Source organism: Myxine glutinosa, chromosome 1 (assembly GCF_964187855.1).
Source record: "Myxine glutinosa chromosome 1, kmMyxGlut1.1, whole genome shotgun sequence".
In the NCBI taxonomy this organism is placed as follows: domain Eukaryota; kingdom Metazoa; phylum Chordata; class Myxini; order Myxiniformes; family Myxinidae; genus Myxine; species Myxine glutinosa.
Window position 1 is genome coordinate 393,653,374 of NC_136261.1, and position 24,719 is coordinate 393,678,092.

The 24,719-nt window shown below is 41.9% G+C and overlaps 1 protein-coding gene across 4 annotated transcripts in view; it reads left to right on the forward strand.

Annotated features, from left to right (window-relative positions):
- LOC137416663 (uncharacterized) overlaps nt 1-20,773 on the forward strand; it is a 209,070-nt gene extending 188,297 nt beyond the window's left edge. For 3 of the 4 annotated variants that reach the window (XM_068102302.2, XM_078770321.1, XM_068102306.2), the window contains 2 exons: nt 15,066-15,203; nt 18,881-20,773. In XM_068102302.2, the coding sequence (XP_067958403.2) occupies nt 15,066-15,203; nt 18,881-19,941 (1,199 nt within the window). In that variant the 3' untranslated portion in view covers nt 19,942-20,773. The remainder of the gene's footprint in view (nt 1-15,065; nt 15,204-18,880) is intronic. The other variant, XM_078770322.1, reaches the window with a different exon arrangement.
- Nucleotides 20,774-24,719: the final 3,946 nt, after the last annotated feature.

A 24,719-nucleotide genomic window follows, 5' to 3' on the forward strand; every position in this document is an offset into this window, starting at 1 on the left:
TTTACCTGAGCGAGGAACATTATACATGGAATCTCAGCATGTGCCAGAGCAGCTCGCTGATTCACTCAGAGCGATCACGTGATGTTCCATCCCCGCCGCCAGACCATTGAACATAAAACAGTTTGTGTGTGTGTAATGTTACCGATAGACTCCGAAACGGAGAGGCTCACTTACTTGATATTTGGCACAGACATGCCCATTGAGCCTGGGATGGACATGGCCTATCTAAAAATATTTGACGAGATCCATATTTTTTATTCATATTTACCTCAGCGCATTTCAGCGAGGAACATTATACACGGAATCTCAGCATGTGCCAGAGCAGCTCGCTGATTCGCTCAGAGCGATCACGTGATGTTCCATCCCCGCCGCCAGACCATTGAACGGAAAATATATCGAATCAATGACCATTGCCATTCACACCACATAGGTGGAGATGCAGTGATCGGGCGCCATCTTGGTTAGTACTCGATGCTGGGCGATGGTGATTTCCGTCACACGTTTGCACGTAATTCAGAGCGAAAAGCGATTGCGTTTTTTCACCTTTTGTGTGATCGCGTTTTGTGTCGATTTTGTGTGATATGAATTAAACGTCTTTGAAGCAGCTGTGAAACGTCTTTCCACAACCCTTCTGTAACCGATTGGAGCAGTTTATTGCCACTCAAAATGGCATTTTAACAGTTGTCTGGCTTTTAAAATCTGGGACACTTTCAAAACAAACGAGATCCGCGAAGCGAGTTGGTCTAGTCGTGCTAACCAAGATGGCGACACGGCGGCTTCACTTTTCACGGAGTATGAGCGTTCTATATATTTTCAATTCAGTGCGCCCGACTCGCTCACGTACTTGATTTGTGGCATAGACATAGCCATTGGACCTTCACGGTGTAATTTGTGCGAGGCTTTTGTCCGAGTGAGCTTGAGTCGAGAGGGCGAATGTACGGGTTGGGAATGTACACTTCCCCCGCCCGGCAACGCCGGTACTGGAGGGCGTCACAGGATTGGTGAGTCTCCAAAATCCGCTTCGTGCTGTTGTTGCGAAGATGCAGGACGATGTCGCGATTGCTGTGCTGCTCTCCTACCATGAGAACTGCAACGTCATTGTTGACTGGCCCTCCCCTTCCCCTTCCCCCTCCCCCTCCCTCCCGCCTCCCCCTCCCTCCACCTTCCCCCTCCCTCCCCCTTCCCCCTCCCCCTCTGTCCTCCCCCCTCCTCCCTCTTCTCCCCCCTCCTCCCTCTTCTCCCCTCCCCCCTCTTCTCCCCTCCCCCCTCTTCTCCCCTCCCCCCTCTCCTCCCCTCTCCCCGTTCCCCTCCCCTCCCCTTCCTCCTCCCCTCCCCTCCCCCGCCCGGCAATGCCGGGTACTTCTGCTCGTCTTCTATATTATAATAGGCGAAGGTGATTCTGTCCGTCTTCAGGGGTGTGGCTTAGTCCGTTTGCAGAGTAGCTCCACCCATAGCTCCACCCATTCTTGGAGAGGCTTCATGTAAACAAATATCCACCATTTTATTACCTCGAATGGCTTTGAGGCCTGTTTAATTAGGCCCATGCTGTCTTTCTCTCTCACACAGGTTTATTTCAATTCTAATTCGATATATCATTTCATTTTTAACAGTCGCAAACATAGTTTTAGACTCGGTTGAAAAAAAACGGGAAGAGAATCCCAAGAAAGTTTCCGTTTATAGAACGAAATGATTTCTCAAAGGCCTGTAAACTAAAGCCCATTCATTGAGAGTCACCCTCACGATTTTATCTCGAATTCACCATCTGATTTAATTTTTATCGATGGTTTTAGACTCGGTGTCAGAAATAATTGAGAACATTCACGCACACATGGGAAATTGCCGAGATATATTTATGAAAATCGCGCCACGATGATGCATGAAAATACAGCGCCTAAAATAATATTCGGGGAAAATGTCGACATATTTAAAAAATCGCTTTTTCTTTTCCGTTGATGTATTACTTTTACCTTTTATGACAGTCGGCACAAAAACGACATATATATCTTCGTTCTTTCTTATTTCATTCAACATTATTATCCGGAAGTAAAATATGTTTCAGGAAATTACCGAGAGATATTTCCTCGTTTTTTTTTTATTAGTTATGTGTGCATACACTTTAAATAGGTTTATTTGAAATCTTTAATTTTCACAATGTAATTTACTTGCCCTTTGTCATTTGATGATTACGAGACACTTCCTCTTGAGGATCGTGACAATTCATGCGTGCGTGGAAACTTCCATTTCCAAAATGAATGCGACGGTCGATGAAGAACGCAGACGAACAGGATGTAGCAGGAAAACGAATGAGACGGGCGAACGAGTCCGTCGACGAACGTCAATGCAGACTTGAACAGGATGTAGCAAGAACTGCACAGAGACCCCACGAGACGGGAGAACCGCACAGAATGCTGCTGCAACAACGATGAGGAGGGTTGGAGAGGAGCGAGGGGTTGGAGAGCGAGGAGTTGGAGAGTGAGGAGAGTGAGGAGCGAGGTGTTGGAGAGCGAGGAGCGAGGGGTTGGAGAGCGAGGTGCTAGGGGTTGGAGAGTGAGGAGCGAGGGGTTGGAGAGCGAGGAGCTAGGGGTTGGAGAGCAAGGAGTTGGAGAGTGAGGGCCGATTGGAGTGGAGAGTGACGGCCGATTGGAGTGGAGAGGAGTGTGAGGAGGTATTGGAGTGGAGTGTGAGGAGGTTTTGGACAGGAGTGTGAGGAGGTATTGGAGAGGAGTGTGAGGAGGTATTGGAGAGGAGTGTGAGGGGTTGGAGAGGAGTGTGAGGGGTTGGAGAGGAGTGTGAGGGGTTGGAGAGGAGTGTGAGGGGTTGGAGAGGAGTGTGAGGGGTTGGCGAGGAGTGTGAGGAGTTGGTGAGGAGTGAGGGGTTGTAGAGGAGTGTGAGGGGTTGTAGAGGAGTGTGAGGGGTTGGAGAGGAGTCCGAGGAGGTATTGGAGAGGAGTGCGAGGAGGTATTGGAGAGAAGTGCGAGGAGGTATTGGAGAGGAGTGCGAGGAGGTATTGGAGAGGAGTGCGAGGAGGTATTGGAGAGGAGTGCGAGGAGGTATTGGAGAGGAGTGCGAGGAGGTATTGGAGAGGAGTGCGAGGAGGTATTGGAGAGGAGTGCGAGGAGGTATTGGAGAGGAGTGTGAGGAGGTATTGGAGAGGAGTGTGAGGAGGTATTGGAGAGGAGTGTGAGGAGGTATTGGAGAGGAGTGTGAGGAGGTATTGGAGAGGAGTGTGAGGAGGTATTGGAGAGGAGTGTGAGGAGGTATTGGAGAGGAGTGTGAGGAGGAGTGGCATTGGAGAGGCATGAGGGTGGAGAGGAGTGAGGGGTCACATATTATGTGAAATAAATAAATTGTGTTCATTACACCATTTTAACCATTTTGTAAAATTTAATGTGCAGCATGTAAAACAAGATGTCCAAATGTCACACACGTCCGTGTGTGTATATATATATATATATCTGTGTGTGTATACATATGTGTGTGTGTGTGTGTGTGTGTGTGTATATATGTGTGTGTATATATGTGTGTGTATATATGTGTGTGTCTATATGTGTGGGTGTGTGGGTGTGGATGTACATGTGTGTGGGTGTGGGTGTTTGTGTGTGTGTGTGTGTGTGTGTGTGTGTGTGTGTGTGTGTGTGTGTGTGTGTGTGTGTGTGTGTGTGTCTGTGAATAAGAGACAATGTGAGGAACAGAAATGAAAAAACGAGATGTGTTTGTGTGTATGTGTATATGTGTGTGTGTGTGTGTGTGTGTGTGTGTGTGTGTGTGTGTATGTATGTGTGTGTATATATGTGTGTGGGTGTATGTGTGTGTATGTATGTGTGTGGGTGTACGTGTGTTTGTGTGTGTGTATGTGTGTATGTGTGTGTGGGTGTGCACGCACATGCATTCACATGTTATCAGAAGTAAATACATTGTGTAGATTACATCATTTGTGCATCTGATAAATTGCCAGTAACCATTTTGTGAAACTGAATGTGCAGGTGCAGCATCGAACTCAATATGTCGAAATGTCACACACGTCCATGCCCATGGGATTCTCACGGGTGACCCCACTAGTCTGTATTATAATAGGCGTAGGTGATCCGTCTGTCCCGGGGTGTGGCTGCACCCGGTCTGGGAGGGGCTACAAAACCAAATATCCACCATTTTCTTTCCTCACATAGCTTTGAGGCATGTTTTGTTAGGCCTGTGGTGTCTTGCTTTCTCTCACAGTTATATTGCAACTATAATTCGATATATCATTTCATTTTTCACAGTCGCTAACATAGTTTTGGACTCGGTGGAAAAAAACACGGGAAAAAAATCCGATGAAAGTTTCCGTTTATCGAACGAAATGAATTCTCAAAGGTCTGTAATATGAAGGTCATTGAGTCTCTCTCACGCCTTTATCTCCAATCTAACTCACCATCTGATTTAATTTTTCTTGATGGTTTTAGACTCCGTAAAAGAAATAATTGAGAAAATTCACGCACACACGGGGAAATGCCAAGATATATAAAAAATCACAGGACGATGTATCATACACCACCCAAATAGCTCAAAATTTAGACATATCTGAAAAATTCGCTTTTTCTTTTCCGTTAAGATATATTACTTTTCCGTTTGATGACAGTCGTCACTAAAACGTCAACAATGATGCCGACATATATTTCTTCGTTCTTATTTCATTCAACATTATTATTCGGAAGTAAAATATGTTTCAGGAAATTACCAATCAGGAATTATGATGTGTGTGTGTGTGTGTGTGTGTGTGTGTGTGTGTGTGTGTGTGTGTGTGTGTGTGTGTGTGTGTGTATATATGTGTGTGGGTGTATATATGTGTGTGGGTGTGTGTGTATATATGTGTGTGTGTGTATATATGTGTGTGGGTGTATATGTGTGTGTTTGTGTATTTGTGTATATGTGTGTGGGTGTATATGTGTGTGGGTGTATATGTGTGTGTATGTGTATATATGTGTGTGGGTATATATGTGTGTGTATGTGTATATGTGTGTGTGGGTGTGCACGCACATGCATTCGTATGTTATCAGAAGTAAATACATTGTGTGGATTACATCATTTGTGCATCTGATAAATTGCCAGTAACCATTTTGTGAAACTGAATGTGCAGGTGCAGCATCTAACTGAATACGTCGAAATGTCACACACGTCCATGCCCGTGGGATTCCCACGGGTGACCCCACTAGTATATTTATACCTAACTATGTCCCCTTAATTACAAATTAATTTACCATTGCTTGGTTTGTAGCAAGACAATGTTTCTCTAAGAGCACAACAGTGCACGATTTCTATCTTCATTCAGTGAACACACAAAATAATTTGGTCAGGGTGCCAGCGATGACTCGCCTACTATCTCCCCTGCTCAGAAAACACCATATAATAATTATTTGGCATATAATTCTCCCACACTGGAGTTCCTCAAGGCAGTGTTTGGGCCATGTGCTCTTTCTCGTCTTCATCAATGATCTATCCGACTCTGCAAAATCATCTCTGTCTCTTTGCTGATGACTCCACTCTCTGCCACTCCATATCTCAACCTTCAGATTGGCAGGCAGCAGCCTCTTCACTCTCTGCAGACCTGGATAAAATTACAAGACATAATGGAACATGTCTTTCAATCCTAACAAATCTCACACTCTCACCTTGTCTCTCTGAAAAGACTATGTGGGAAACCCTCCCATCTACTTTCTCAACAATCCTCTTGAAGAATTTCTGTCACTCAAGATTTTGGGTGTCACTATCTGCCATGATCTTTCCTGGGAAAACCACATTTCCACGCTGGCCTACAAAGGCAGTCGCCGACTGGGTATCCTCCATTGTGCAAAGTCCTTTCTTGGCACTACTGATCTTCTCACCACATGCAAAGCTTTCATCCACACCTTGATGGAATACTGCTCTCCCCTCGAGGTTGGTGCCTTGATGGAGTATTTTCAAACTCTTTGCTGAGCATTTTGCTGCAAACTCCACACTTGAAGACCACGGACAAACATTGCCCTTTTGTCCTTCCCATCTTGACACCAGGCTTTCCACTATTACCAGCACACCAAGGAAAGTTGCTAAGATTATTCAAAGGCCTGACATTTCAAAATCTACTGGACCGGATAGGATCCCGACAATTGCTTTGAAGATGTGTTCACTTGAACTATCTTGTGTTCTCTCAAAACTGTATTGCTTGTGTATGTCAAAGTCTGTGTTTCCACTTAGGGGCTGCAGAAGCCTGTTTCCAGCTATCTTTAAAGGCTCTGGTGAGTAATCAGATCATTCTAACTATCGGCCTGTTAGCCTTCTACCCATTATCAGCAAAGTGTTTGAATCCTTGATAAAACAACAACTCATGACTCATCTGGAAACCCACATCCTCCTAAATGATGTTCAGTATGGCTTGAGACAGTCAAGGTCTACTGGTGATGTTCTATCCCTAATCACTGACCATGTGAATGGGGCTTTGGATCATCGTGGAGAAGCCAGGGTTGCTCTCGGCATCTTGAAGGCTAAAATCATATGGCATTTCTGGAAAATTGCTTGATACAATCTCGGACTTCCTTGCAAATCGTCAAATCTCTGTGGTACATGAGGGACAGTAATCCCCTGTTCATAATACGAATGTGAGTGTTCCTCAGGAGTCTGTCGATGTTGGATCAAAAATTTTTCATGTTATATATCAATGATCTGCCTGATTGTATTCTTTCTCAATTAAGCATTTATGCAGACGACTCAGCACTGTATACTACCTACCCAGGAACCTTGTATCCTCCTACCCATGACCATGCGAGTACCATTCTCAATCAGGACCTAGAGAGTGTGATGAACTGGGGAAAAGACTGGCTTGTTACTTTCAACCAAAAAAGACCCACTTGTTATCTGTTTCTAGTTCAATATCACCTTGTTTTCCGACCCTGTCTATGGATTCTTCACCTTTGCAGGAACCACCTGTTATCTGTCTGCTTGGATTGGATATCAGCTCAAACCTCAGCTGGGAAAAGTATATTTCTGGTAGAGCTAAAAGTGAGCCCCACGCCTTGGCTGCTTATTTTGTGCTCGGCGATACCTTTCTCAAGCTGCTTTCTCATTGCCAAATTTGGGCTGGTGCTCTAGCCTGTCACCTATCTCTTCTTGACAGAATCCAGCGGCATGCTGCCATTCTGGTGGGACAGGAGTAGGCATCATCCCTATAACCTCTCTCAATCTGCCACTCTGTTGCTTCCTTGTGCCTTTTCTATGGATATTTTCACGGAATGTGTTCTGAGGGTCTATCAGGTTGTTCCCCCTGACCATTCTTTCAGTATGGATGGACATTGAGGGTACGTACTCCAATTGGCACCGCCAAATCGTTTGGCACCAAAACGAAGCACGTTTGTAAAAGAGCGAGAACCCTGCGTCTGGAACAATTTTAGTCAGGAGTGAGATTCTAATCTGGGGTGCTATCAGCGGCACCCCAAAAATTGTTAGGAATTGAGGGTGAAATTTTACTTAAAATAATTATACAGCTATATCAAGCCAAGGTGAGCAGGACCTGGTGGGATTACTTGAGGAGGATATGGAGGAGCGAATGGCCCAGGAAGCTGTACATGAATGTAAGAGAAGGACCTGGAGGGGCAGCAGTAGAGGTGCCGATAGCGATCGAGGACCAAAGCCGCCCTTCCATTCCCCCTCCCCCTCTCAACAGCCCCTGGAAAAGGCAGCACTAATGGCATGGAATAGTGTGTCACCATTGCCATCGCAGTCCGGCAGCGACAAGGTGTTGGTGTTGATAGTCAACTAATGACACAGATGACGATGAAAATGGAGGAGGGACAGGCTGGCTGACATAAGGCATGACATGCATGTGGGGCAGGCAGAGGTAAAGGCTGATATGAAGGCCATGGGCAATAAGATAGCCGCAACGCTCGAGGTTGTACAGGGAGAGGGGAGGAAGCATGTGGACAGTGTCCTGAATGAGATGGGGACAGGTGAAGCTAGAATGGTGGAGGAGATAAATGGGATAAAATAAAAGGTAAATTGACTTAAACAAAGAAAAAGGGACTTGTGGAGGGGCAAAAACAACTGAACAAGCAAATCAGAAGAAATACAGACTCCAAGGGCAGCTCAGAAGGATGTTAAAAGAGAAATGTTGGCAAGTAAGAAATAATGTAAAATGGGACATGATGACCTAACACAGAAGATAGAATAAATGGGATGATCGGTAGAGACAAAAGAACGGAAAATGAAATAAAGAATGGAAGACGCCAAAGTAATCTTTGAAAAAGAGCGAAAAGGGGGAAAAGCGGGTAATAATAAAGATAAAAAATGAAATGAAATGGATAAAGGCAAAGAAGAATTATTATGGACAAGCGAGAGGGCAAAGAATGTTAAGGAGCAGATCATGGAATGTGCAGAAACAATGTGTAAAGATTGGGATAACATGCCAGATGCTGATGGAGAGGATATGAGCGATCAAAGCGATCATGACAAGGTGAGGCTGTGTGAGCTGGAGCAAATGCATGGTGTGAAAGGATGTGTGCTGAGCTTGGGTAGAATAAAGAACCAGGGGGTTCCTTGGGGTGCCGAGCGTGCAGAGTGGAGTGCATGAGCGAGCGAGAGTACGGGTCATGCACCAACTCAGATGGGGGTAGCTGGTTGCTTGACTGAGAGGAGCGCTGAGCCTCCCGAGTGGGAAATATTTTAAATGCTAGTATGTTCTGGTCCTGTGCGCGGGAGATTAAAAAGAAGCAGTTTGTAATCCGTACCGGTCTAAAGGTCAGCTTTTAAGACACTGCATGTCACTGTGTGTTAACGGTCCATGCCAGGCCAAACTCCACAAACCCATCCACAGCACGGCGGTCTGCAGGTCCAGAGGTCGGAGAAAGTCCAAGAAGTCCCACTCATGAAGCACCCTAAACCCTGCGTCTGCAACAATATTTTCATTCTGTCTGTCTGCTTGGTAGTCAAACAAAATTGAAAGTCATTCCTAACAGGAAACTTACTGTTGATAGTAAGGGCATTTTATGAGATATTTCACAAATCTGTTAACTAAATTGTTACCAAAACATTTCTTCACCAATATGTTTGTAAAGGTGTGTAATAACATGTGTTAAAATGTTGAAGTTCAACTCCCGTGGGAAACCCAGAAAAAAAAGCTGTTGAATTCGGGTACCGAAAAATTATTTTGGAGAATTTTTTTTTTTTTAATCGGCCCTTAAGTAACTTATGAGGGGTCAAATAAGGGTTTTTCATGATTCTGAGTTGATTGTTAACATTTATATTTTCACTTTTACATTTACACACAAAGTAGCTTTTATTTCACATACATATATAATACTCAAGAGTTATTTCTCATTCACAATGTCAGAAGTTTCAACAGTCATTGTCTATGTCTTCTTCAGACTCAACAACATCATGACTGCAGTTTCTGCATGTAATGCCATTACAGACTCCACAGGCCGAGATGCACGTGACCCCATTCTTCTTGCAGCTGCATCGCCGGTTGCTGCAATCTCCATGACAATTACAGCTCGTGAACTGCAATAGCTCCTCAGGAGCCGTGGGGTCCAGTGTTGGAACTGGCTCATACCCATGCACACCTATTGTCCATCCATAGTCACTGGGGTTCAGAGACATGCTCTGTAGAAGGATCCAGTCCCGGGTCTGCAGGTAGGCACGGAGTGAATGTGTGCAGCTGCACCCTCTGTTGGAGGTAGAGTCTCTGGTTTGATCACTCCTGCTGCTGCCTTCCTTGAGAACATGTTGTACCGAATTTCACCCAATGTAGTATCTCGTCCATGGTAAATGCACTTGTAAATCGCAGTACCAGCCTGAATCACTGTTTCCTTGGTGGCTTCTGTGTCAAGGAAGATGTCGATGTACTCAGCCACGTCCCCTTCGCAAAACCTATAAAAAAGCACCAGGTCTATGTCAAGTAAAGTATAATGTAAAACAGAAATAAAATTATTATTATTTTTAACATTTATACTATGATGACAATGATTATAATTATTATTATTATTAGTATTAGTATTATTTGCCGACGTAATAGTAGTATTATCATTATTACCTGGCAAATAGAGTTGTTTTCCCATGACCAGCGATTGCAGAAACCGTATCACACCCCGTGAAGGCGTGACAGAAGAGCAGGTAGCTCTTCTGTGTTTCGGAGAGAGATTCTTTGATCTTTCGGACGTCATAAGAGCCGTTTGATGTGGTTAAGAAGAGTGGATGGTGGCTGTCTGAGCTATGGTGCACCAGCATTACCAGCACGTCTGCATCTTCTGCCCGCAGCCCCGCACCTGAAAATATAACAACATGTACAAAGCATAATGAACCGTTCAAGAACAGATTTAACTTTTCAACAGTGTGAATTCTCTTATTTTTAAATTACCCCATCTCCCCCCGGGCTCCATCCAATAGTTATACTAACTGAAGACACAAATGGTACTGACCTCAACAGAGCCATCTGAAGCAGCAGCCAATGCCTCTCTCACAATTGAAGTGTCAGCATCATTGTCACACTGCTCCACAGTGATGTGATGTTTTCGGAAGGTTGAAGAGAGAAGGTGGATGAGCTCACTCTTGTTATGAGTGTTGTCCAGAAACTTTGCTCTTGGGGTCCAGTTGGACATATCCGGTCGAATCTGGAGATTGCAGCATGAATTCGTGGTACGCCGGATGTGGTCGTGATCTTTTGGTGATCTGCTGTAGCCATCAAAGACCACAATGATCTTCTGGGAGCAGCGGCCCAGATACAGCACGTAGCTCAGGTAACTGTTGGCGATCTCCTGCCAGGTCCGACGTTGTTCCCACTTCACCATGTAGATAAGCCATCCGCCATCAATTACGAGGGTGCAGCAGGGTTGGTTAGTCAAGTCAAGTGGATCAGTTAACGCCTTCAGGCTTGTATTTGAAAAGTCTGCCTTGTTTGCCTTGTTCATCTTCTGATCTTTGTTGCTGAACAGGGACAATGGGAAGGGAGTCAGCTCATACTGTAAGCTTGTCTCAACTGTCATATCCCGCTGGGCGAAAATGATCAGTCGGTTGAACAACTTTAGTGAGTCAAGGTGAATCTTTTTCTCGTTGACCAAGGGAAATTTTCTTAGTGATGACAGGGCTTTTATCTTTGACTTGACATCCATGGTCGACGTCACTGACTGTCCATCCAGCTTGATCTGCATCTCCATCCCAACTTCAGCTGCTCTCTCAGCATTGACTGCGTCATCTCCAGTGCTTGTGAATCCTGTTGAGAAAGACACGAGCAAATCCTTGTCTCTATCGTTGTCGAATGGCTTGATCTCCTCAAACCATTTCAGGACAAGTTCAACTGCCTCTGCATCTCACTTCATCTGTGTCTTGGCAAGGTCTCTGTGGACTGGAACATGTTTACTGACGTCCTCCTCCATCCGCCGGTTGACATCAGACAGGTGACTGAGGGTGAGCACCCAGCATTTGTGGCCAGAAAAACTGTTTCTCATTCTTCCTCTGCTCAGTCCACCTTGTGACTTGGCTGCCTTCATTCATGTCTGCTCAATGCAAATGTCACACCATGTGCCGGACCACTCATGACTTGAGTAACAGACAACATGGTTCGCGTGGGCAGTGAGACGTTCTAAGGTGTCTTTGTAAGCAGGCAAAGTTTCTAGTTCCTTCATGAGTTGACAGTACAGCCGTGCGCCCTTGGCATACTGATGATGGCCTGCAGCGGCAAAGATGTGAAGCATCTTGGTAACAATGCAGGACAGATGCCCATTGTGGTCTGCAAGTTGCTCGGTTCTGATAAAGACCTTGATCACATCTACCATGTGGTGGTACTCCACCCAGATTGCAGGTGTTATTCCTCCTTTTGCGAGTCATTTGAAGGTTTCTTCAAACCTTTGCTCAAACACTGGCACTACTGGGTCTGAGTGTCTGGCTCCCATCTTCCCATCAGCCACCTTCTCCATGAAGGTCTTCATGTCACCACGCTCCTCCTCAGTGAAGGCAAGTTTCATGATGTGTTGATAGATGGCTGCATCGATGAGGAGGTGAACACGGATTGCCTTGTCAAAACATCCTCCATCCATGATGTGGTTGGCTGTCGTACTTCCAGGATAGATCAACTGGATCACATCTAGTAGTCCAGAATCTTCCATGATGTTACCCATTGATCCAAGATAAGACTTCAGCAGGTGAAAACCACCCAACCTTGGAATGACGGGTAGATTTGCCTGCTTTATTATATTCACAGCCTTCAGCCAAATTGGAAGATCAAAGGTCACTATAGCGACCCCAGCGCGCCGTATGCACTCTTTCAGAGTGGTGAAGATGGTGCTGAGGTCATTAGGGTCTCCTTCAATAACTGGGAGGAACTCGATCTGTGTGCTCTGCTTTGCATCATTAGCATGGATTCTCTTCATCCAGCCATTCCAGTTGGAGTGTGGGAACTCAGGATCGTTGGCTTTGATCACCCACCCCGCTGCCCAGAGTGTGTCACCTGGAGTGAGGAGTGGCTGATCATGAGCCAGGGAGGAGGAAAGCTCAGCGAGGGGGAGAAACATGATCACGTTCGTTCCTATCTGTTTCCTGTTCGTAAATGGAATAATCTTTACTTCAGTTCCTCTCAGGATCTTAGCTTTGTCGAGTGCCTTCAACTTCACCCGGGGGAAAGCTGCTGTTGTCTGTGGATCTGGCAAAGGTGGTGCCGGAGAGGTGACTTCGATCCAACCCATTGAGTGAAAGGGAGTGTTTCCGTGAATAGAGACAATGTTTAAATCTATATTGTCTCCAACAAACTGAGTGACTGCATTGTTTGTTTCCCCAACCTCCATAGAGACCACCTGATCATTACTTGACAATTCACTTTCACTGGCTGGCACTTTGGCTGTCATCACTGATTGATCCTCAAGCACAGCATCAACCATAACCTCATCATTGATCTGTTCATCGGTTTCCCCCACAATGGTGTCAAGAGTGCCAGAAGTATCTGGAACATCATCTCCACTCCTACTATTAAGGAAGCAGTATTTGTAGTTTTGTGTCTCCGTGTAAGACTCAGTGTATCCCAGCCGGTGGAACTTGTTGAGCATCCATTTTGACCCAAATCTATGATCAAGTTGTAGGGCAAGCCCCATTTGGTGTGGCAATACTCCAGACCGAGGTCGACAGGCCTTAATAAAATTCTGCCCCCAAACGGCAACTCTTTCGTCTGTCTTGACAATCGGTCTCAAGAACATCTGAAGGCTTGCAGGAACAAGTGTCAGCTGACTATCGATGTCAGTCATACTGTGTGTGGTGGGGTATGACTTTGGACCTAAATCAATCAAGGCAATATCATTGGATATGAACTTGAGTGCCGTCTTTATGATCTGAGTCTTCTCATCTCCATGGTCAAGATTAGCATGATGCTCTTGCAGAATATGGTCGGTGCCATCTTTGAGACAGAGTACATCTGCCCTTCTTTCCTGTGTTGTGAAATACAAGGTGTCTTCGTATTTCTCTAGAAGTTTTATCTTTAGCCAATGCTTTGAATAAGAAAGGCTCTTCTCTGGTGACTGATCAAACTCCTGCAGCTTTTCATGGACTTGGTCCATGTTCATTAACCCATGCTCTAATTCTGAGTCTAACCATTCGCAGAATTCAATAAAAACTGCCTCTCGCTCCTCATCAATACTCCTCTGCCTCTCTTCCTTTTTCCTTCCTCATCAGTCTTGGACAAACTGTCACCTCTCGCAAACATAAGTTTGCATCGCAAATGGTACAGTGTTTCTTCTGCTACCAAGTCGTTGATCCCTTCCAGGCATCCAGTGACTTCAGTGCCCCAGTCATCCCCGCGACTCCATGCTGTCTTCAGCAAGCTTGCCTTCAGTGTATCTGCAGTCAAATTATCTGGCACTCTGTATTTCTTTCTAGCTTGTGCTGGATTATTTTTGTAGAGCTGGGCTGGTTGGTTGCAAAGAATGCATACATCCTTATACAGGAGGTCAACTGACTGTGTTCTTCTAGAACTGCAGCCAGTTGATGAACTGAACTCACAAGTAGTGCGTCTTCTCTTCAACTTTGATGACTCTTTCTCTGCCTTTGATGCTTGAGCTGACTTATTGGTGGTTGCAACAAAGTTGTTGTACAGATCATTTTTACACTTCTGGTGGTACCTCAGTTTTCCTTCCTTTTGAGCCTCCTTCATACGTTCCACAACAGTAACATTTTCGACAGTTTCTGCTTGTTTCAATAAAGTTGAGTATCCCTTTGGAGTTGCCTGTATGAGCCTTTCAGCTGGTGTATCCGAGCGTGCACAGATGAAGCAATTGAGCACAGGTGGAGTAACGTCTTCATTCATATTGCTAGACTCCATGTCCTGCAAAGTAGAAAATGAGATATATTTAGAAATTATTTTTCCACAAAGGAGTGTCTGTGGTGAAATATAAATGTTAACAATCAACTCAGAATCATGAAAAACCCTTATTTGACCCCTCATAAGTTACTTAAGGGCCGATTAAAAAAAATAAAAATTCTCGAAAATAATTTTTCGGTACCCGAATTCAACAGCTTTTTTTTTCTGGGTTTCCCACGGGAGTTGACCTTCAACATTTTAACACATGTTATTACACACCTTTACAAACATATTGGTGAAGAAATTTTTTGGTAACAATTTACTTAACAGATTTTCATATGTTTCCCTTACTATGAGAATGACATAATAAAGGACACAAACAACAGGTACAAATAACTAATGTGACTTGTTAGATAGACTGATGTAATAGACACTGTGCAACGCCTCTTAATTGCATAATTTTTTTGTTGTTGAATTTTACAACCTTTATTATATTTAAATTGATTTAAATACTTGAAAACTGTTGAACACAAATAACCTTCTTATTACTTCCAATAACCTACAGTTTAGCAGCACTTGACATGTTAAATAGGGTGGTGAATAAGGGTGATGTACAAGACTGCTTCAATAGTGCTGAACGTCCAGAATTTTTCTTTTTAACAATCTTTAACTTCATTATTATATTTAAATTGAAGTACACATTCCAAGGTGCAACATGTTCTATTAACTGACAAGATGGTTCTCAATGTCATTTCCATGCAAAAAACTGATGCTGATTTGTACACAGGTGATGTCTATCCTGTAAATGTGGAAGGCAGACAACACAACGATTCATCTATCACAGAAGTTTCAAAATGTGCTTCTGCAAAGGAAGATTCAGATGATATTCACATGACAAACAGAAGTGCTTCCTGTTTTGCAACTGGTGAGTGGAAATGTAAAAAACAAGTAAACATAGATTCAAAGTACACCGCCCCCATGCCAAATAATTAAATATCCGACAGCGCGGCATTGCCGGGGCGCCTCCCGCGCCCGGCAATACCGCTGTGCAGCTCACAGAGAATGCATTGGGAGGGAGAGGTGTACAATCATTGATTGATTAATTGTATAATTAAAACCAATAAAAGATTGTCACAAAATATTTTCTTAATCAATTGGCTAATAGCATAACGAAAGCATTCGTGCTTCATCCAAAGATGTATCTTTTAAAAATTTCATTAAACAGGTCATGAATAAAAAATAAATAATTAATTGATTAATCAATGAATAAATTGATCGATGAAATGATTAATCAATAAATCCAAAATATCCTTGATAGCCACATCACTTGGTCACTGTCATGTCCAAATATTAGCTTACTAGCTCAAAAGGTGCCTGAGATATTGGCCAAATGAGAAAGAAAATAAATAAATGATTAATAATGAAAAGAAATAAATAATAATCATTAAAAATTTAAATTATTCATCAATTCGGTCAAAGAACACATAAACCACCACCATTTCATCAGAATCTGTAACTTAAAAAAAAAAAATTGTCATTAATTGAATAATTAAATAATTAATTGATTCATTGGTTCATTAATAAATCAAAAATAGCCTTTGCAGCCAAATCACCTGGTCATTGGCATGTCCAAATATCAGCTTCCTAACTCAAAAGGTGCTTGAGATAATGGCCAGAAGAGAAAGTAAATTTAATTTATTAAATAAGTACTTAATTAATCGCTAACAATTAAATAACTCCTCTATTAATTGATTAATCAAAAAATAAAAAATACTGTTTTTGACAAAGTACTTGCTCACTATTGTGCCGAAATTTCAGCTTCCTAGCTCTAAGGATGGCTTAGATATCGCCCGGACAAACAAGAAAGAAAACAAGTACACAATACACATACATTCAAAGTACACCGCCCCCATGCCAAATAATGAAATATCCTACAGCGCGGCATTGCCGGGGCGCCTTCAGCGCCCGGCAATACCGCAGTGCAGCTCATCGAGGCTGCATGAGGGAGAGGTGTACATTAATTGATTGATTAATTGTATAATTAAAATCAATAAAAGATTATCACAAAATATTTTCTTAATCAATTGGCTAATAGCATAACTAAACCACTAGTGCTTCATCCGAAGATGTATCTTTTAGAAATTTAATTAAATAAGGCATTAATAAAAAATTAAATAATTAATTTATTAATCAATAAATAATTAATCGATTAATCAATAAATAAATAATCGATTAAATGATTAATCAATAAATCAAAAATATCCTTGATAGCCACATCACTTGGTCACTGTCATGTCCAAATATTAGCTTCCCAGCTCAAAAGGTGCCTGAGATATTGGCCAAATGAGAAAGAAAATAAATAAATGATTAATAATGAAAATAAATAAATAATAATCATGAAAAAATTAAATTATTAAACAATTCGGTCAGAGAACACAAAAACCACCACCATTTCATCAGAATCTGGAACTGAATTTTTTTTATTTTTTTTTAGTAATTAATCGAATAATTACATAATTAATTGATTAATTGATTAATTCATAAATCAATAAATCAAAAATATCCTTGATAGCCACATCACTTGGTCACTCATGTCCAAATATTAGCTTCCGAGCTCAAAAGGTGCCTGAGATATTGGCCAAATGAGAAAGAAGATAAATAAATGATTAATAATGAAAATAAATAAATAATAATCATAAAAAATCAAATTATTAATCAATTCGGTCAGAGAACACAAAAACCACCACCATTTCATCAGAATCTGTAACTAAAAAAAAAATAAAAATTTAGTCATTAATCGAATAATTAAATAATTAATCGATTAATTGATTCATTGATTAATTAATAAATCAAAAATAGCCTTTGCAGCCAAATCACCTGGTCATTGGCATGTCCAAATATCAGCTTCCTAACTCAAAAGGTGCCTGAGTTGATGGTCAGAAGAGAGATGAAATTTAATTAATTAAATAAGTACTTAATTAATCGCTAATAATTAAATAACTCCTTAATTAATTGATTATTCAAAAAATAAAAAATAGCGTTTTTGCCAAAGGACTTGCTCACTACTGGTCCGAAATTTCAGCTTCCTAGCTCAAAGGATGGCTGAGATATCGTCTGGACAAACAAACAAGAAAACAAGAAAGAAAACAAGTACACATACATTCAAAGTACACCGCCTCCATGCCAAATAATTAAATATCCTACAGCGCGGCGTTGCCGCGGCGCATCGGGCACCCAGCAATACCGCAGTGCAGCTCAAAGAGGCTGCATTGGGAGGGAGAGGTGTATGCTAATTGATTGATTAATTGTATGATTAATATCAATAAAAGATTATCAGAAAATATTTTCTTTATCAATTGGCTAATAGCTTAACTAAACCACAAGTGCTTCATCCGAAGATGTATCTTTCAGAAATTTTATTAAATAAGTCATTAATAAAAAATTAAATAATTAATTGATTAATCAATAAATAATTAATCAATTAATCAATAAATAATTAATCGATTAAATGATTAATCAATAAATCAAAAATATCCTTGATAGCCACATCACTTGGTCACTGTCATGTCCAAATATTAGCTTCCCAGCTCAAAAGGTTCCTGAGATATTGGCCAAATGAGAAAGAAAATAAATAAATGATTAATAATGAAAATAAATAAATAATAATCATTAAAAAATCAAATTATTAATCAATTCGGTCATAGAACACATAAACCACCACCATTTCATCAGAATCTAACAAAAAAAAAAATTAGTCATTATTCGAATAATTAAATAGTTAATCGATTAATTGATTAATTGATTAATTAATAAATCAAAAATAGCCTTTGCAGCCAAATCACCTCGTCATTGGCATGTCCAAATATCAGCTTCCTAACAAAAGGTGCCTGAGTTCATGATCAGAAGAGAAAGGAAATTTGATTAATTAAATAAGTACTTAATTAATCGCTAATAATTAAATAACTCCTGAATTGATTGATTAAACAAAAAACATTGTTTTTGACAAAGGACTTGCTCACTATTGTGCCGAAATTTCAGCTTCCCAGCTCAAAGGATCGCTGAGATATCGCCCGGACAAACAAACAAACAAACAAACAAACAAGAAAACAAACAACCAGAATGAAAACTGAGTATTCCCTTTCAGCGTGCGTCACTGCTGAGCCCCCTTCAGTGCCCGGCAATGACGTTTTGCAATGCCTGGAGATGGCATAGGAAAGGAGCGGTGTACAACAAGAAAACAAACATGAAAACAACCAGAGTGAAAATTGAGTACTCCCTTTCAGCGTGTGTCACTGCCGAGCCCCCTTTGGTGCCCGGCAATGATGTTATGCAGCGCCCTGAGATGGCATGGGAAAGGTGCGGTGTACAACAACCAGAGTGAAAACTGAGTAGTCCCTTTCAGTGTGCGTCATTGCCGAGCCTCCTTCGGTGCCCAGGAATGACGTTATGCAGCGCATGGAGGTAGCATAGGAAAGGAGCGGTGTACAATTAACATACAATATTTTGTGTTGAGAAAATACAAGATTTTCGGAAATGTGTTGAATATTTTGCATTTTGATTATGATTAAAAACAATACAATGTTGTGTTCTTTGTTTCGGTAGAACAATCCAGATGTAATATGGGACAAATAAGGTGCAGTCGCAGTTTATCACTGAGGAAGAAGCCTTTTTTGAAGAAACAATCACGAGATCAAGACTCACATCTGATAAAATACAACTGCATGTCAAGGCCTCGCAACACCAAGATTGATATTAAATTAAACAAACACAAAAAGGTTGTAGAAAGGCGAATATGTTATAAGTGTAATGTGTGCAGAATGAATTTTGCTTCAACGAGTGACATCAAAATACACATGAGGATCCACACTGGAAAACACCCCCACCAGTGCTCTGTCTGTGCTAAAAGTTTCTTGACAAAAAGCAATTTGAATAAACATATGAAGATCCATGCAGGAGAGTGTCCTGACAAATGCTCGATATATGATAAAGGTTTCTCTCAAAAAGGCGATTTGAAATCACATGTGAGGATCCATACAGGAGAACATCCTCACAAATGCTCGATATGTGATAAAGGTTTCTCTCATAGCGGCGATTTGAAATTACATATGAGAACCCATACAGGAGAGCGACCTTACAAATGCTCGATATGTGATAAATGTTTCTGTCGAAAAGGCCATCTGAAATTACATATGAGGATCCATACAGGAGAGCGACCCCACAAATGCTCGATATGTAACAAAGGTTTCGCTCGAAAAGACAATTTGAAAGAGCACATGATGATCCATACAGGAGAGCGACCTTACACATGCTCTATATGTGACAAAGGTTTCTCTCAAAAAGGCAGTTTGAAATTACATGTGAGGATCCATACAGGAGAGCATCCTCACAAATGCTCGATATGTGAAAATGGCTTCTCTCGAAAAGACAATTTGAAAGAGCACATGATGATCCATACAGGAGAGCGACCTTACAAATGCTTGATATGTGACTTAGGTTTCTCTCGAAACAGCAGTTTGAAATTACATTTGTTGATCCATACAGGAGAGCGACCTCACAAATGCTCGATATGTGATAAAGGTTTCTCTCAAAAAGGCCATTTGAAAATGCATATGAAGATCCATACAGGAGAGTTAAAATCTGAAATACCAGGATATGAAAAATGACGTGAAGAGGATTTCAAAATCAAAGAAACCTGAAATTGTACCAATGATAGTCGGAGCAACAGGAAATCCGAATGATCAAGAAAACCCCAACTGAGTACTTAAAAGGCATTCCAGGGAATATCATGATAAACAATCTATAGGTGGAATCTTTCAGAGATTCAGTGAGGATTCCAAAACGATCCCTTGGAACAAAGCTTTTGAGAATTAAGTTTCACAAACTGGTTCATGAATAATGATGCTTTACCAAAAAAGGAGGTGGAGATTTTGAGTTCTGGGAGAACTGCCTCCCACCTCCTAAAACCGGCCCATGGAGATTGTTTTTGATTTTTTTTGTATGCAGAATCGAGGCTCGTGAAAAAGCTAATATTTATTTCACAAACAAATCAAACAGACAAACAAAATATATAAAAAGAGGAAGCGGAGGACAAGATGGGGAGAGAAGGGGAAGGGGAAATGTGGTTTTCCCAGGATAGATCATGGCATATAGTGAGACCCAAAAGCTTGAGTGACAGAACTTTAGGCATATACCTTGTCAGCACAACTCCTCAGAGTACCATCTGTAACCCCTGAAAACCAGCCAGAACCCTAAACCCCTTGATGAAAGCCATACGGCCGGCTGTCATCAATTTTTAGTTTGAACATTTGAACATGGCAGTTTGAACATAAATTTTTACTCAATATTTACTGTCCATGTTTCATTGCCATGTGTGATATGGGGAGAACACCTAGTTGTAAAATTGTTTATCAGAAGAAGACTCCTGCCTATGTTTTTCATGAAACTTAAATTTGTGAAAGGTTTCGCAATAAAGAGAGTTCCTCAAAGCACAAATGCACTGTCTGTGTTATTGTGAATATGTAATGGTACATTGGGATCAATTATCAGTCAGTGGAGAGTTTTGGAGTTGTCCATATTTCCATAAGTAATCCTGATAAAACCGAGAGTTGTTCACCAAACCAGTCGAAAGCCTTGCATGGCATTTACCATCATGACATGACTGCACTTCATGCCACACTGATTGCTGCCACGCAGCTCAGTTACACAGGTCCCAACATGGAAGTCCACACAGCTGGTTACTACCACATTTTCTCAACATTAATGTTAATGCATTGTTAATGGAAGGAATGCCTTTAAACACAGACTTCCAAAGAAGAGAAGAGAACGATTGTTGTTTTCTCCCACGATGAAGCTGATTATGAGGGCCTTTCACTGTCTAACCACATGCAGGTTGGCGATCATTCTATCTTCTGCCGACTCCTCGCCGGCCTGGCACCCTATGCTATGCCTATTCTGTCCCCGAAATATTCCCGCAGGACACGCAAGGTCTACCAAAGAACCTCTTCTGGTGAAACTACCCCAATCAAATCTCTCTGCTGACCTTCAGTCTTTCATTCCTCTTTTCCGCTTCTGGAACAAACTCCCACAATCTCCCAATCCCACTCCTCCATCCAGGTCTTCAAAACAGCTGTTCACCACATCACATATCTTCCCTTATCCAAAACCTTGATCTTTTCTACCCCGTGAATCCACCTTAAATCAACCTCCTTCAAATTCCGATTTATTTCCTGAATAAAACATCCCTGTCGTGTCCATCTTGTTTATTCTGTATACCCCACCCCAGACCTCACTCTTTCAGAGATCTCCCAATGTCCCTATTCCCTACTGTTGTTGTACTTCCCTCTTCCCCTTTTGTCCCCCGTTCCCCTTATTATATGTTCCATGTGTTAGCTCTAATAGGAGCCGAGACCAAGTACACAAAAAAGGTTTCGCTGTCTCCCCTTCTGGCCAGCGCTGTTATTGGTCAGTTTCTCACAGTGTGGGTGTTTTGACTGCAAGTGGATGAGAACGAACATAAGGGATATTTGTTGTTCTCCCAGGAAGAACTTGAGTATGGCGTGTCGAGGATTTAATATTAGATCATTATTAGGTCAACGCAATTGTATTGAAATAATTTATTGTCATCTCCGTGAGATTACATTGAATCATATTTTTTAATGCCTAGGAGAATGAGTCTGGCTTTTACAAACAAATACCACACCAAAAATACACCTCAGCTTGTAGGTTCCAAGGCGTGGTATATGGCCTTGATGTTGGACTGAAGCACGGAGATGCCATGAGCCCAATCGCTCTGTGCAGGTGATCACTGTGGACGAATACAACAGGCCCATGTACATCATCAAATAATACTAATCCAAGTATGGGATAATGCAGTATTTTTTAGCAGCTTAAATCAGCAAGGCTGTCAGCAGTTTGTTGGCTAGCATCTTCCAAACGTCATCATGATGACGAGTTTTGACCATCTTTTGCTGCGCTGTAGTTTGCGAAGTGTCATCTGATATATTCTGAGATGGCTCTTGGGCTTAGGGCTTGGCATAACCATACCACATAACTTCAGCATTGTCTTTTCAGTCACATGACGTTGATGCAAGTCCAGCAACAACTCTTATTCACATCCTTAGCATGTTGTGGAGAAATAATTAAATATTGTTACATTTGTGGGGGGTAGGCAATAAAATACCTTAGTCCAGGTAGAAGTGTATAGATTACCATTGCAGGAGGCCACGAGTTTATTGACTTGTCTTTTCCATTTGCTTTCTGACCACAAGCTTGTATGTGTTTTTGCATGCTGTGTGTTTTTCTCTGCTTATCTAACAATTGCAGGGACACTGTGGTTTCCTGCCTGAACACAAACCTCCCACATTTCTGGGAAGTTGACCTTCAAGTTGCATGCGTGGTGCTGTGCGTATGTGGCATGCCCTCGTGGGAAACTTCCTCTTTAGATGCGAATCTCTGCTGCGCTAAAGTCCGAGCTGGTCAAGCCCTGTGTATATAAACAGGGTGCATATTGAATGTTTTCTCAGAAGGGCTTTGGCATTGATTTGAAGCCTCCCCTTCTCCGTATATGTGTATCTCCTAATAAACGGCTCGTATATTAGTACCGTGTCTTCAGTGTCTACTAGGACATCGACAATTTGGCGCCCAACATGGGGCTCGCCAGCTGTGGATGAAAAGACCGAGGATTGCTGGCGGCGACAGCAGTTTCTCGGGTGCCCACTGAACTATCAGGGGAAAAGGTGAGACACCTTTTATATCTCTCGTAGGAGCAAAGTGCTGTCACTTCCAGGTAAACTGGACCCTTTCCCCCATAGCTTTGCATGAGCCCAAACCAGAGGTGTTAACCCTGTAAAAATTAGTCAAGCCGTTTATGTGGAATAGGACTGTGGAAGTGTAAACTTTATCTGTGAACCGAGTGATTTTTGTTGAGCCACAACCTAGTCAGTCATGTGTTTAGGGCCTACTCACCTTGTGTACAAGTTTTTTCATGATTTCCATCAAGTAGTTAAAGGTTGTATTTAGTAGGCGAGTTATCTCATTGGGTAAGAATGGGTTTTTTATGTCGCCATCTCAACAGCGAGAAATTTAAACGATTTACCGTGATACATATAAGTTTGTACATTTTTTATACGACACAATATAATAAATCCTTGTCTTTATTGGTAAAATAGAGAGTGTTTGTTTATAATTTCCATTCAGAACTGTCGGGGAAATAAAAATAATTATTCTACGGTGTTTGCTGAGAAAGGAGGGAGCGTCGGTGAATTATCACTGGCACCCGACAAAATTTATTTGCTACGGAAAGTGTAAAACCACAGAATGGTAAATCATTTTGGTATAGTTTTAATAAAGGTACTGTAATTATTTCTTTATGACTGAGGGTGATATGGTGCTTTGAAATATAGTGTTGGATTAGGTCTTCCCAAATGATAAATTTATTCTGTACAATGTACAATATCGAATAATGATTCAGGAAATCTCGTTACATTATGTCTTTAAAATATACTCAAATATAGGTATAAAATGTTTTTTACTGAGTTCCATAAGTAAGTTGAATGAATGAATGATCGTTTTAAGGCCATTTTTCCCCGCTAGAGCGAGGGTTAGCCTTGCGGGGCCCATGACAATCATGGTTTCCTGTTTGAGGCAATGTTTTTATGGCCGGATGCCCTTCCTGACGCCAACCCTTGGTCACGCTCTGACGATGCGCAGGGATACAGTGTGCCTATTCTGAATCGGGGTACACACCAGGATCATTCATCCCAGCAAGCTGGTACTCAATTTCCCGACCTCGGAAGGATGACAGGCTGAGTCAACCACCCTGACGTTAATTCAGCGATCGACCGGGATTCGAACCCAGGGTCCTAGGATCCCAAGCCGGCACCCTGACCGCTAAGCCAACGCCAGGCTTGTTTGATATTGTTCCATAAGTAAGTTGTAGAAAGATATTGTTTTCAAGGCAAAGAATATGATACATCTGGCACCAGGTTGTCTGACTTGCACCAGGTTGTCTGACTGGCACCAGGTTGTCTGATCCTGTAAAGAAGTAAATTAGCATTCAAAGAACTTGATTACAAATTCCATTGTGTTTGGTAAAAACCTGATTTCCATCTACACAATGCTCCGCATTTTTAATGCTTATTTGCAATTGGCTTGGCAAACTTGTTTTCATTGTGGCTGTAGTATTAACTCAGCATGGAGTATGTAACCAACATTGTTTGACAGTGAGATGCAAAATACTTTGTAAATTATTGGTCAGGGTGGAGGGGTGTATTCCCTCCCACCCATGGAAGTAAATGGTTTTGCTTGCGTGACCCGTGGGGGATGGAAGATCCACATGTACCTTTCTTTCTAACCACTTGCTTCACATACAAGTTAATCTTATGACTGGGTTTTTTAAATCTTAAAATTGTGTATGGAATTGTCAATGCAGTCTTGTTTTTTG